Genomic DNA, 14,630 nt, shown 5'->3' with positions numbered 1-14,630 from the left:
CAGACGGGGCTGTGCTGAAGGGTCTCACCGGGCCACCGCGACAGGGAGAAGTACGAGACACACGGGTTCAGAGCCGCCAGAGGAAAAGCTCCTTTCTTTCCACGTCAGGGAAGCGGCTAAGTCAACGGCAGGCCTCGGGGCTCGCGGCCCAGACTGCGGTGCACTGGGGTCAGCGCTCACGGGACTGAAATGCCACGAGCGCCTGGGCTTCAAGGTCACCCACCCCGCCGGCCCACGAGCCTTCCCCCACAGGACTTTTTAGTACATTCCAGACAGAGCTTCACAAGAGACAGCAAAATGAATATTTATTACAATTATTTTAACTTAAAAAAATAAGTCCAAAGTCTCTGGGCAATAAGCTAAACTACCATCAAAAGTAGTGTCTAAGAGTGAGTTACAGCCCGCGCTGGCAGCGGGCAGAGGCAGCACCGCCTCCTCTTCTGCAGAACACCCCCCAGAGTGAGGACGAGCCTGGGGCCTGGCTGCCAGCACAGGCAGACAGGAACCAGCCTAGAAAAATCTGAGGCTGATACCCAAATGCTGCCCCGGGAACAATAGTGCGGCCCGCCCAGGAGGAGCGAGAGTGTCACCATGCTGGCCGGGAGGCGGGGAGGCGGGGGGCAGGGGGCAGCCAGCGGGCCCACCTCCCTCTCTGCTACAGAGCCCAGCCCTCCTTGCCGAGGACCAGCCGCACGGCCTCGTGCACGTCGCTCACCACGTGGGCTGCCTGCAGGAGCCCCGGGTTGAAGCCAAGGTCCCGGTGCCCGTGGAACGGAGGCCCCTCGCCACCCAGGGAGGGAGCGGCGGGCCCCTGGGCCTGGGGGCTGTACACGCCGGTGCACACCAGGATGGAGGCGCAGCTCCGGGCCGCCCCCTCCCGCCTTGTCTGCAGGTGCTGGTGGAACAGGTTGGCCCCATAGATGTCGGACATGGGGTTGTCACTGGGGAGAATAGGCACAGTTCAGTGCGCTGGTGGAGGTGCAGGGACGGCAGGGGGTTGGGGAGAGGGGTGGCCCACAGGTGACCACTGGGGGAGGGGGCCGCGTCTCTGGGGACGGAAGGGCGGGGACACGGGGGCGGGGGGTGAGCACTGGGGGAGGGGGGCGCGTCTTGGGGATGGAGGGGCGGGGACACAGGGACCCGCGGGTGACCACTGCGGGGGGGCATGTCTCGAGGATGGAAGGGCGGGGACACAGGGGCTAGGGGTGAGCACTGGGGGAGGGGGGCGCGTCGCAGGGGGCGGAGGAGGGGTGCGGGGCTCACCCCACGGCGTAGAGACTCCGGATCGGGGCCGCCCAGCCCCGCCGCGCCGCCTGCCTGGCGAGCAGGCCCTCCGCGTACTGGTAGGTGAGGAGGCTGGGCTTGCCCATTAGGCCCGTGTAGCAGAGCTCTCTGCCCGTCACCTTCCGGTAAACGGCCTCCAGGCACAGCAGGAAGGTGCCGTGGCCGAACCTGCCAGAGGAAAAGCGGCGCTCGGTCCCCTCCCCGGGCCCCAAGGCTCAGGCATGCCCTGTGTGCCACCCTCTCGCGGTGGCACAGAGCACGGTGACAGGGCAAAGCGAATCACTTCTGGTGAGAGGCCGTCACGCTTAGGATGTGCATTGATGGCCTGCGACTCTCTGACAACGTCTATTGAGCGCTGTCCCAGCGCTGGAGATGGCAGGCACATCACGTTCAACCCTTAGAAAAACCCGATGAGGTGGCGTTCATTCTCCTCATTGCACAGGTGAGAAAACTGAGGCCCAGAGATGGAGTAGCCTGCCCAAGGTGTGGAGCTGGAACCAGAGACCCAGCTTCAATTCTGCCTTAGACTTGGGCAGAATACTGGCTGGCATCCCACCTCACTCCTCGGTGCCAATTTCACTGAGCACACTGCCACCGAGTGTCAGAAAGCAACCTCCCTGCCCCCACTGCAGCTAAGTGTATGGCCAGTGACTAAGCTACAGCCTAAGAGTCAATGAAATCACAAGTGCTGGACTACCCTCCTGGAAAGGAGCCTGGAAACTGGGGAGGGGGTGCTCTTCTCTACCCTCCCCATACTCCCTCCTGCTGACTGGAATGCTGACACGATGGCTGGAGATCAGGCAGCCCTTTGGATTACATAGTAAAGGGCTAAGGTGCCTGTGTCCCTGATGGGTGGACTTCTTCACAATAACAAACTTCCATCTCGTTTAAGATTCTTTTCTTTTGGGTTTTCATCCCTTGCTGCTAAATCAAATCCTATTGGATACTGTTCAGTATCTTGAAGTTACATTTCAGTGTCACTTATGCATATACTGAATTCTACTTTCAATTTTGAAATTATTGAATGAAAAAGTGATCTCAAATCTGCTTTATAAATAGTAATTTGCCTCCTGCCATTCAGTCCACAGCCTACATAACCAACCCCCTTCACCTAGTGTCAGCAAACCCGAACTCTAGGAAGAATGTTCCAGAAAAAATCCCTGACCTCGAGCTGCAGAAATGCACTTGAGAGAGAACACGGTGATCCCCACCTCCTTGGGCTCAGTGCTGGGCCCTCAGGCCCTCAGTGACGGATCCACCACACAGCTCACTGGGAGGCAGGGGGAGAAACTCAGGCTTTGGCCTCGCAGACAAGAGCAGCCACATAGCACCAGCAGCTGCCCCTCCAGGAAGGCAACCTGAGGGCCAGCAAAACGGCAGCCTGTGCTGTGCTCAGTGCCGGGCGGACGGGTGGGGGCCTGCCTGGAGCCTGAGGGCCTCTGAGGAAGTGACTGGTCCAGGGGCCTCGGAATCACGCCTACTCTCCCCTCCCCAACGTCTTATGGGCAGAAGGAAACAAAGAAGTGAAAGAGCCAGCACCACAGGGTGAAGGCAGCGAGGGAAGGGCAGCTGGGTAACAGGAACGGAGCATCACTGGGTTCCTCTAGCCAGAAGCAGCACGTCCTGTTAGACTCTGTCGGGGCCGGGGCTTAAAGACCATCCCGATCCACCTTCCGTGCTCACTGAGTGGTAGTTTTCGTTTATCAATCAGTATGTGAAGTGACCCTGGAGACCGCTCCCAGAGGCCAGGTTACCATGGCAACTCCAGGGCCTAGAGGAGGGGTCTGAGCCCAGAGCACTGGGGCGGCTCGAGGCGCCGTCAGCAGGACTGCCCAGGAGGCAGCTGGAGGTGGCCCCCAGGGCCAAGGCAGGGACCCCGAGTCCTCACCTGGGCATCTTGGCTTCGGCCATCCAGAGGAGGTCCGTGTTGCTGGCCAGGACAGGGAGGTGGGGATAGGGGGCCGTCGCCAGGCCGGTGCCGGGGTTCCCATCGCTGAGGAGGATGTCCATGATCAGCTGCAGGCTCGTCTCCCAGCGCACGGGCTCCCCAAGGAGAAGCACCCCTGCAGAGTGGGGGTGGGGTGAGCCGGCGTGGAAGGGCCTCGGGAGGCCTGGGGCGCATGGCCCCGCTGGGGGCGTGGGTCCCGGGAGGTGGACGAAGCCGAGCCCAGGAGCTCCCGAGGGCTCCTCAGTGTGTCCACCAGGACGTCCTGAGGGTTAGAGGCAGAGAAGCAGCAGCCCCTGCTGACCGACGCCCTGCACAGCACCCCACCCGCCCGGCCACGTCCCCCAAGCCCCAGGGGTCACTCGGCCACATGGCGGGGAGACGGGGTCACAGGCCTGACGCTGTCCACGTCCCTCTGGGACTGGGGCCAGTTCTCACCATGTCTAAGCTTCCTCAGCTGCATGAGGACAACACCCACGCTGGGAGGAGGATAAAATGAGACCTGACAGAGCACGGAAGCCATGCTGCACACGCGTCAGCAAAGCCAGCTGCAAGACTGGGGAGCTGGGCCAGACCGTGGCCCCAGTGCGCAGGCCACTCCCGGGACATGTTTCACCTGTCACAAGGACTGACACTACTGGGGAGGCCCGGGAGAAGACTGGGATGCAAGAGGCTCAGGACATTCTGCAGAGTCAAAACCTTCCCCACGTCTATTAATAGCTGACACTCACACAGGAGAACAACTTGCTTGTAATTAACTGAGCCGAAACCCTAATTCTATTCCACACAAAGTATTTTTTGCTAGACTTTTCATAAGCACTGATTTTTCCAAAAATACAACTATCATGTTAGTCAAGAGAAGACGTACTTTATTTTGTCACAACTTTGCCGAGAGCTAGTCCCCATTTTGGAAAACCGCATCACCAGCGACAACACTGCTCCTAATTTCTGAGTCACCAATGAAACACACCTGTAAACACACTGCACTGGTAGCTGCAACATTCATGGGGATTCTACTTTTGGCATAATCATTTCGCTACTTAATTGTGCCTTCCTGGACAATTACTACATATTGAAATGCAGATGGCCTTACTAAAAATCGCTTCCTTTTATTTCTTCCTATTACAATTAGGGCTTTACCATGAATTAATTAATTTTTAATATTTGCGTATAGGAAAGCATTCATTTAGGGTAGTAAAGGGGACATTACAATATTTTTGTTACCCAGGGAGAACTGGACTTAATAGGGCTGAGAAACACCGCACCAGGCTTCCTTAGGTAGCTTTTTTCCACACTTAGGTTTTCCACACTTAGGTTTTCCTGGAACAACAGGGCAAGTGACGCGGGGAAGGAAAGCTTAGCAGCTAATGTCTCAGAGGCAGTGACCGGCAGACCCGAGACCAGAGCCCAGGAGACCCAGCGCCCAACGTCCCAGCCACACCGCCCGGCTGCAGGGCCTGCGGGGACAGCCTGCCCACATCACGCAGGGACCTCATTACCTTCGATCGCAGGGAAGTCGTTCCTTGGGAGGGGCTGCGAGAGACAAAGAACAAGCCCCGTCAATGCCACGGTCACCTTCCACGCCCGGTTTCCAAGGGGTGGGAGGAGAGACACGTGCCTGACAGACAGAAGACCCTTCGGTCTAGCCCAGGCCGAGGAGAAAGGGACAGGACCGAGGCAGAGGTCCTCGGGGACAGGAGGAGAGCGCGCTCAGGCCGGCCACACCCCAGGCCGGCGGGCACCAAGCGTGTAGGTCAGCCAGGGGACGGCTGCTCAGCTGTCCTCCTCCAGCAAGGACAGGAGGTGAGAGTCTGGAATCAGGTGGCAGAGGATGAGGTGAGCCCAGGAAGGGACGGGAGCTTGACATCACTCAGGAGGCAGGGCCATCACTGGACCACGGCCTGGGGGCCCATTCCTTCTAGGAACAGCTCCCCTGCCCTCGGCTTTGCCAGTAACCAGCGGAGACCTGGGGCGAGCCGCGGCAGGGGGCTCCTGGGCAGGGGGCGGGGCTGTCTCTGCGCTGCTCTGAGAGCCATGCCAACTCTGGCACTTGGTTCTGCACATAACGTGCGCAGCTCAAAGGTGGGGGAGCCCTCGGAAAGCTCGGCGGGGGGGGGACTAGAGTTACACAGACAAACAAAAGCAGGCCTGTCTGTTTATAACTGCAGTTCATCAAACTTTGACATGCACTGACTTTGAACAGGCGGTGACAGACACTCTGTGATAGACACAGAGTTCACGCAGGGAAGAAGGAGGCGAAGGGGCATCAGGAGACGGGCGGTCACCCTAGAGGGTCAACGAGAGGCCCCGTGACCGCTGGTCGGAAAAGATAAGGTTCAAATATGAGCCAAACCCAAAGGAACCCGAGCAGACGCTCAAGCCGCCAGTGCTTTCACAGGAAGCCACTTGCCACCAGGCCAGCCCTCTGTAAGGAGCTCCAGGACAGCAGAGCAGCGATTAACTTAACACCAGCGGTTCTCCAAGCAACTAGGAAAGCTGGTAAATCACAAAACTACCACCTGGAGGGGACACAAGGGCTCTGGAGAGAGGGGACAGCCCTGCTCACCACCCCCGACAACGTGTGTCCGGGAACAAAGGCCTCGGCCAGACGTGCCCTGCCCTCCGAGAAGGCAGCTCGGAGAGGGAAGGGCTGCAGGGTCAGCGGGGAGGCCCGAGCGTGTCCCATTACCGTGGTCTTGGGCCGCCGCTGCAGATCCACCATGTCCAGCACAGGGAAGGCCGCCCGCAGCTCGTCCACTGTGACCACGTGCTTGAAGCCCAGTCTGGAAGGAGGTCAGGAAGCAAAGTTGCCCAGTGCCGGGGAGACGCCTTTAAAGTGAGGGACCCACCGCAGTCCACATCAACCCCACCCGCCCCGACCCCAGACAGAGCCCCGTGAGGCCAGCGCTGACCAGGAGCGCTGCAGGCAGGCGTGGGCGCAGGCGGTGGGGACACCCGGGGGCTTGGCCGACTCTGGGCACCGCCCGCGCAAAGGCTCACAGGAAGCCCCATCCTCAAGCTCACGCTGGCCCAGGGCCACGAGAACCAGGGCTCTGAGGACAGTTCAGAGGAGACTCCTCGGCGGGGAGGAAGCCGAGCAGGGTCTGGAGAAGCCAGACCGGAGCTAAATCTGGACGATGGACCCGATTCAGCCAGAAGGGAGGCCGTGGGGAGCACGCCCGCTGCAGCCTTACCCTCCAACACCTGCCGCCATGTTCCTGTCCTCAGACCCCACTGGCAGTCTTAACTGGACGCAGGTTCAGATCACCTCAAAACACATCTCCCAGAATGGTGCTTCCGTCAGCAATACAACCGCACAGACCCGGACTCCAGCGTTCACGTCTGAGGCTCCCGAGCCCGGCGCTGTCCTTCTGGCCCCCCTCCCGACCCGACCCCATCCCGGCCTCCTGCTCCGGGCATCCTCCCAGCCTCCTCTCGGCAGGCTCCCCAGCTACGCCCCCTCCTGCGGCACAGCCAGCCCCCGTGAAGCCACAGGGGACCCCCGCCCCAGGGTGGTCCCCCCCGCATCTGTGACACTCGGACCCACTCTGCTCTTCCCAGCCTCTGGCCACACGCCGTCCTAAGCACGCCTGCACGGCTCCTGGTGTGTCACTCCACCACCTCAAGCGGGAGCCCTGGTGAAGCACTAGCCGTGTGCTGCTCTGGCCCCGAGCACGCGGCCACGCACAGGCGGTGCTCAGCCCCCTTGGTTTGCGGAAGCAGCAGAGGAACGAGCCGCTTCAGAGCAGGGACACGTTCTCACTGAGCACATGCCCGGGGCTGAGCTCCCTGCAGACACGCTCAGGGAGCCGTGGGTCCCAAACCGAACCACAGAACCGCCTGGGTTCTCAGACCCAGTGAGTCAGACTCTGCAGGGAACGGGCAGGAATCTGCTCTGTGAGCTGCCCAGCAGGCCCCGAGGCAGTGGGTTGGCTTCCAGGAACCCCCGGGGAACCAGGGCTGGCCACCCTGGGAGGTGCCCTCCCTCCCTCCCTCCCACGGGCGCCCAGAGCTCCTGACCCCGGTCCTTTCAGCCGGGCAAGGACAGCAGAGCAGGAAGCAGCAAAAGGATACGCTCGGGCATTTTCCACCAGGGGCCCCTGCCCAGACACCAGCATCCGCTTGTCGTGATGCTGCGAGAAGAGCTTCATGGGGCTGTGGGACAGTATCACCTGGTCGGGCTCCACCTGCAGGGCCACCGAGAGATGGAGAGCAGAGGACACGCATGTGAGGGCAGCAGCAGGGAGCTGGCTCCCTGGCCCAGGAAGGAGAAACCTGCCCAGAAGGGGGGCCCAACCCTTCCAGAACTACCCCAACAGGTATGAGGGGACCCGGACACCAGAGCCCACAGGAGATGTGGCCACCATGGGCCCCACCGGCCCAGCTCCCAACACCCCGATTTCTCAGCCCGACGGGAACCACAGGGTTCGTGCATGAGCTCAGACCCGCCTCCACCTCTGACTATTTTCAGTTCTACGTGAAGACCTGGCTTTTCAGCATTTATGCTAATGGCAACTGCGCAGCCCCACTGTCCAGACACCAGGGTAGGAACCGGTCTCCTCCCCGAGCAGTGTCTCCCAGCCGATCAGCATGGGATCTACTCTCTCGGTTCCAAAGGGCTCCTTCCAAGAACCAAAGCCACTGCCAACAAAGAACGTGTCAATGTGGGGACGGTGGGAGCCGCAGGGGGGTGACAAGGGACAGAGCTCGTTGAGCTGTGTCATCTTACTTATGAGGAACAAGGGCTGTACTGCAGAGTCCCACCTGGTGCATGGAGATTTAGAAACACACGTCCCTGAGGCCAGGAGGAAAGATGGAAACGGCCAAGTCCACAGGTGGGATTTCTGTGCTCAACATGTACATTTTCATAAAAAATGACCCTGATGATGAGGCTCTACCCTCTGAGTTTGGCCTTGAACTTCAGGTTATTTTTCCAGCAGGAAGATGTGTACCGGGCTCATCCATATTGTCCCCCCACAGGGCAGGCGACACAGGGCTGGAGAGGGGGCTCCATGGGAACCAGGTCCTCAGCCTCCTGTCTCCAGCCGCTCCTTACCTGGAAGCCCAGCAGGGCTGACAGCTCCTGGGCTTTGCTGCACTGTAAGATGTTCCCCGCGTTCGTGACAAAGACCACGGGCACCCGCAGCTGCCCCTGGGGGTCCAAGAGCCTGCGGAAGGCCTCCCTTGCAGCGGGGATGACCTGGTGGCCCCGAACCAGCACCCCATCGATGTCCAACAGGAACCCGAAGGTGGGAGGGCTCTGCATGGAGGGGAGACGAGAATGGCCCCTGAGTCGAGGCAGAGGGGACGGGGGAGCCTCATCCCCACCCCCGGGCCGGCCCGGGCCTCGAACTCAAGGTGAGAACTCGGGGTTGCCGACAGGGCAAATCCATCTGCAACAAAGAATTAAGCCTTTTCAGGTATTTTTAAGCATGTAACTATTTTGTTCAAGTTATTTTTGCATAATTAATAAAAAGGAATGTTTTTAATTGGCAAATAGAGAAATTCAGAAACAAGCCGAGCACTTTAAAGCAACCGACCAGTATTTCCTTTCATCTCCTTTCTCTATTCTTACGTTTGTCACGCGGCTATGACTGCACCTTATACGTACAATTTTGCATCTTGTTTTTTTTTTGCTTGACATGAAGCATTTGTATCTGTTACAACAGTCTTCATAACCATCTTTTAGAATTTTGTTTTATCGTAACAACACACACAGAGTTTTTTTAAAAAAACACTCAATTGCTGCAGACGATGCAGAAAAAGAATTTTGAAGTTTCTTGCTTCCACTTCTGCCCAGTACCACCCCCTCTTGTGTTTTCCAGAAACTTTTCCTGGATGGCTCTGCTTTCTTGCCTTTTAGCTAACACACAAATGGCGCTGTGCTGTGCTTTCTTTTCCGTCTTGCTGTTTCTCGTTGGTATCCTTTGGTTATCTTTCCATATTGATACACGCAGACCTACCACCTACACATGTTTCTGGCTACATAATACCCTGAGTGAATACTCCGCTAACACTAGGTTTCCCCTGTTTCAGACATTTAGGTTTTTCCACATTTCTGCGACTACAAATTATGCTATAAGGAACTCTTCATGCTTACTGATTTTCCATATTATGGACTTTTCCTTAAGCTAGATTCTTTTTTTTTTAATTTATTTATTTTTGGCTGCGTTGGGTCTTTGTTGCTGCACGCGGGCTCTCTCTAGTTGTGGCGAGCGGGGGCTACTCTTCGTTGTGGTGCGCGGACTTCTCATTGCAGTGGCTTCTCTTGTTGCGGAGCACGGGCTCTAGGCACGTGGGCTCAGTAGTTGTGGTTCGCGGGCTCTCGAGCGCAGGCTCAGTAGTTGTGGCGCACGGGCTTAGCTGCTCCGCGGCATGTGGGACCTTCCAGGACCAGGGCTCGAACCCATGTCCCCTGCACTGGCAGGTGGCTTGTTAACCACTGCGCCACCAGGGAAGCCCTTTTAAACTAGATTCTTAAAAGCAAGAGTAATAAGCCGAGAAAGTGCAAACATCACGATGACATAACACCTACTGACAAGTTGTTTTCCAAAACAGTATCAACTCACATGGACCCTGGTACCCTTGCCAAGGATGATTTTCACAGTATCAAAGAGTTTAAGTATCAAACATCTTGTTAATTTCAAAGTTTAAAGAAGTGATTATCTCCTCTCAATCCGCATTTCTTGGATTTACAAAGTTGAACGCTACCCTTTTTAAAAACTCATCCCATTTCTTATTTTATGAACCGTTAACATACACGATGTTTTTCAGTTGTCAGAAAAATCCAACCTAACCTGTTTGTCATTTTCCTTTTGTTGGCGCCAGCTAAGTCAAGCCACTTTCATCGCACACACATTGTACTTATGTTCAAAATACCCTTATTTTCCTAAAGGTACACACAGAAGAATTTAGGGTTCAAAGGACAAGAAATCAGGGATTTGTTTTAAAATCTTAGAGCCACACAAAAGAAAAGCGTGGGGGGGAGACAAGCAAAGCAAGTGCGGCAAAATGTTAATAACTGCTGAGTCTGGAAGATGGGTTTTAGAGTTCATAATATTGTTGATAAGCAAAGCAAGTGCGGCAAAATGTTAATAACTGCTGAGTCTGGAAGATGGGTTTTAGAGTTCATAATATTGTTCTTAGATTTTTGACAATTACATAGTTAAAAAAATAAAACAGCTTGTTTGTGCTGATGGCTGCCAAAGTTAACCGTACAGTTTTACTGGTCTTAGTGACCATATCCTAAATAGTCACAAGATTTGCTCCCTTAGACATAAGAACACACAGACCCTGCTACTTAGAACAAGGAAGTCTCAGGACAATTTAGCAATACCCCCGACGCTCCCTCATCTGTTGGACAATTTAGCAATACCCCCGACGCTCCCTCATCTGTTGGACAATTTAGCAATACCCCCGACGCTCCCTCATCTGTTGGACAATTTAGCAATACCCCCGACGCTCCCTCATCTGTTGGACAATTTAGCAATATCCCCGACGCTCCTTCATCTGTTGGACAATTTAGCAATACCCCCGACGCTCCCTCATCTGTTGGACAATTTAGCAATATCCCTGATGCTCCTTCATCTGTTGGACAATTTAGCAATATCCCCGACGCTCCCTCATCTGTTCTGTGCAGTGTGTAACCACGACCCCCAACCCCTCAGGTGAGTGCACACAGAGAACCAGGCACCCAGCCACCTAGAAATGAAAGGCCCCCAGTAATTGTTAACAAACATGCCACATTCCTGTGAGATGTTAGCAAGAGGGGAAACAGGGGGAGGGGTGGTGTGTGGGGCTTCTCTACGCTTTCTGCTGAGCTTTCCTGAAAACCTAAAACTGCTCTAAAAGAATAACATCTATTAAATATGTTTTGAGTGAAGGCACCTCGAGAAAAGGACATAGGGTTAGGGTTTTTCTTTTCATTCTTTTTTTTTCTTTTCATTCTCTTCTGTATCTGTATTTTGATTTTTCTTCTCACTTCATGTTTTTTTAAACTAGTCCTGGGTATTATGCAGATCTTCTAATTAAAGTTCATATTTGTGGCAGTGATAAAATGTGTGGATTTTTACTAAATATAAAATAAACAAAAAGGACCTACTGTATAGCACAGGGAACTATACTCAATGTCTTGTAATAACCTATAATGGAAAAGAATCTGAAAAAGAATATATATGTATAACTGAATCACTGTGCTGTATACCTGAAACTAACACAACACTGTAAATCAACTATACATGAATTTTTAAAAGTGCAGCCTTAGGAATTCCCTGGTGGTCCAGTGAATTAGAACTCCGTGCTTTCACTGCCGAGGGCCTGGGTTCAATCGCAGATTGGGGAACTAAGATCCCACAAGACGCATGGCGTGGCCAAAAAAAAATTTAAATTAAAAAATTAAAAAAAAAGAAGTGTTGGGCTTCCCTGGTGGCGCAGTGGTTGAGAGTCCACCTGCCGATGCAGGGGACATGGGTTCGTGCCCCAGTCCGGGGGGATCCCACATGCCGCGGAGCGGCTAAGCCCATGAGCCATGGCCGCTGGGCCTGCGCGTCCGGAGCCTGTGCTCCACAGCGGGAGAGGCCACAGCAGTGAGGGGCCCGTGTACCGCAAAAAAAAAAAAAAAAAAAAAAAGAAGTGTGGGGGTTTCCCTGGTGGTGCAGTGGTTGAGAGTCCGCCTAACGATGCAGGAGACACGGGTTCGCGCCCCGGTCCGGGAAGATCCCATATGCCGCGGAGCGGCTGGGCCCGTAAGCCATGGCCACTGAGCCTGCGCGTCCGGAGCCTGTGCTCCGCAACGGGAGAGGCCACAATAGTGAGAGGCCCGCGTACCACAAAAAACAAAAAAAAAGAAAACAAAAAAGAAGTGTGGTCTTCAGATTAGTTTTAAGTGAAGGGACCACTAAGATGTTCCTTGTGTTTTTGCTTCTTATCTGGAACTGGCTGGTGTGCTTCCAACAACAGCATCACAATTACCGTCCAGCACACTGTCCACTCCAACCGGCTCCATGTTTGTAAGAATTTACTACATGCGGTGACTGTGCAAAGCACTGCACCTACATCACACAAAGTACCCCAAGTACCCTCTAGCAAAAACACTGCAAGGTAAGGACTAACCCTGGTACACACACGGGGAAAGCCAGGCTTAGAAAGCTAAGTACTGTGGACCCTAGAACAACACAGGTTTAATCTGTGCAGATCCACTCACAGGCGGATATTTTCCAATAAAGATACAGTCGGCCCTCGGTAACCCCGGGCTCCTCACGTGTGGTTTCAACCAACTGCTGATCGCAAACCTCACACACCATGGCGGTTGGTGGATCCGCGGGTGCCGGTTCCGCGGATGCCGAGTCCGCGGATGCAGGGTCGGCTGTGGGACTCGAGCACCCGCGGGTTTAGGGGTCCCCTGCGGACACTGAGGGGCAGCGGCACTTTGCCTTAAGTCAAACAGGCAGTAAGCGGCCCGGGCAGGACTGATCCCTTAGCCGGTGCCGCATCCTTTCTTCCCTCCTCCTACTCTCTCCACCGGGAAAGTCCGGAAAGTCAGGACCCGCGGGGCGGGGGCCGCAGAGTCCTCCTGGATCACATCCCGGCGGGCGAGTCACGGGGTCCCGCGTCCCCGCCCCCCGGTCGCCCTCGCGAGCGACGGGGTCACGCCTCGCCCCCGGGCTCTGTGGACGGAGCCCCGGGGAGCCAGGGACCCGCGCGGCGGGGCCCCAGGGGACGTGATGTCACCACACGCGGGCAGAGCGGGGGGAGTGACGTCCGGAGGCCGGACACCCTGCTCCGAGCCCGGCCCGCGAGGCCTCACGGCCTCCCGCCGCCGCCCCGCACTCTCCGCCCTCACCTGCGAGCCGCTCGCGAAACGGCGGCCCCCGAACCCCGTGGCCGAGCGCGCCGCCCGCCGCCACAGTCCGGGTACCCACCGCGCCGCCGCCTCGCCGAGGGCAGCCATGGGCCGCCTCCTGCGCGCACCGCGCACGCCTGACCGCCGCTCAGCCAATCACGGACCGGTGGCGCCCGGGGCACCTCGGGAGCTGTAGTCCCGCCTCCGTGTCTGGGGTGGGGTGGGGCGTGGGGCATCTCGGGAGCAAAACAAACTCCGTTTTGTTCCGCCTCCGTCTTTGGGTTTTATCCGATAACTGAAAGTTTGTACTTCTTTTTTTTTTTTAATTTATTTATTTTTAATTTATTTATTTTTGGCTACATTGGTTCTTCGTTGCTGCACGTGGGCCTTCTATAGTTGCTGTGAGCGGGGAATACTCTTCGTTGCGGTGCGCGGGCTTCTCATTGCCGTGGCTTCTCTTGGTGCGGAGCACGGGCTCTAGGCACGTGGGCTTCAGTAGTTGCGGCACGCAGGCTCAGTAGTTGTGGCCTACGGGCTCTAGAGCGCAGGCTCAGTAGTTGTGGCGCACGGGCTTAATTGCTCCGTGGCATGTGGGATCTTCCTGGACCAGGGATCGAACCCGTGTGCCCTGCGTTGGCAGGTGGATTCTCAATCACTGAGCCACCAGGGAAGCCCAGTTTGTACTTTTTGACCCCTTCACGCACTTCGCCAACCTCACCCCCCACCTCTGGCAACCACCAATTTTGTTCTCTGGATCTATGAGCTTGGCTAGTTTGTTTCTTAGATTCCAAATGCAGGTGAACTTATACAGTATTTGTTTTTCTCTGGCTTATTTCTCTAAGTGTAATACGCTCAAGGTCCATCCTCATTGCTGCAAAGGGCAGCATTTCCTTTTTGTGGCTGAATAATACTGTTTTTTATATATATAATATATTTATAATGATATATAATATTTTATAATTTTAAACTTATAATTTTTATAATATTATCTTGTGACTGAATACTATATATTATATATTATATGTTTATATATCACATCTTCTTTGTCCATTCAACCACTGAGGGGCACTTAGGTGGCTTCTATATCTTGGCTATTGTGAATAATGCAGCAATGAACATAGAGGTGCAAATATCTTTTCAAGTTAGCGTTTTCGTTTTCTTTGGGTAAATACCCAAAAGTAGAATTGCTGAATCATATGGTAGTTCTATTTTTAACTTTTTGAGGAACCGCCATACTGGTTTCCACAGTGGCTGCACCAGTTTACATCCCAACCAACAGAGCATGAAGGTTCCCTTTTCTCCACATCCTCACCAACACTTGTCACCTCTTGTCACCTCTTGTCTTTGATGATGGCCATTATAACAGGGGTGAGGTGTTATCTCGTGGTTTAGATGTGCATTTCCCTGATGATTACTGATGTTGAGCATTTTTTCATTTGTGTTTGGCCATCTGTGTGTCTTCTTTGGAAAAATGTCTGTTCAGATCTGCCCATTTCTAAACTGGATTGTTTGCTTTTTTGCTATTGAGTAGAATGACTTCTTTATATATTTTGGATACTA

General features: G+C 55.0%; 1 protein-coding gene across 1 annotated transcript; it reads right to left on the bottom strand.

Moving 5' to 3' along the window:
* Window positions 1–293: 293 nt before the first annotated feature.
* HDHD5 (haloacid dehalogenase like hydrolase domain containing 5) lies at window positions 294–13,688 on the bottom strand. The gene is made up of 8 exons (XM_082849569.1): window positions 13,071–13,688; window positions 8,286–8,489; window positions 7,304–7,416; window positions 5,919–6,012; window positions 4,729–4,762; window positions 3,173–3,347; window positions 1,264–1,452; window positions 294–941 (listed from the first exon to the last, which is right to left on the bottom strand). The coding sequence occupies exons 1-8, from the start codon at window positions 13,176–13,178 to the stop codon at window positions 656–658; spliced, it is 1,203 nt and encodes a 400-aa protein (XP_082705695.1). The 5' UTR covers window positions 13,179–13,688; the 3' UTR covers window positions 294–655.
* Window positions 13,689–14,630: the final 942 nt, after the last annotated feature.

This window comes from Leucopleurus acutus (genome assembly GCF_964270905.1).
Source record: "Leucopleurus acutus genome assembly, chromosome: 11".
NCBI lineage: Eukaryota > Metazoa > Chordata > Mammalia > Artiodactyla > Delphinidae > Leucopleurus > Leucopleurus acutus.
Note: the sequence above shows the minus strand (reverse complement) of the source record. Positions and strands in the feature narration are given on the sequence as shown.

What these genes read in the sequence shown, in the direction of transcription:
- HDHD5 (XM_082849569.1), bottom strand. Translation starts at nt 13,178, where the DNA reads ATGGCTGCCCTCGGCGAGGCGGCGGCGCGGTGGGTACCCGGACTGTGG. An exon ending in GTTTCGCGAGCGGCTCGCAG is followed by an intron (nt 8,490 to 13,070) that starts GTGAGGGCGGAG and finishes CCCTCCATGCAG; the next exon opens with AGCCCTCCCACCTTCGGGTT. An exon ending in CAGCCCTGCTGGGCTTCCAG is followed by an intron (nt 7,417 to 8,285) that starts GTAAGGAGCGGC and finishes GTGGCCCTGCAG; the next exon opens with GTGGAGCCCGACCAGGTGAT.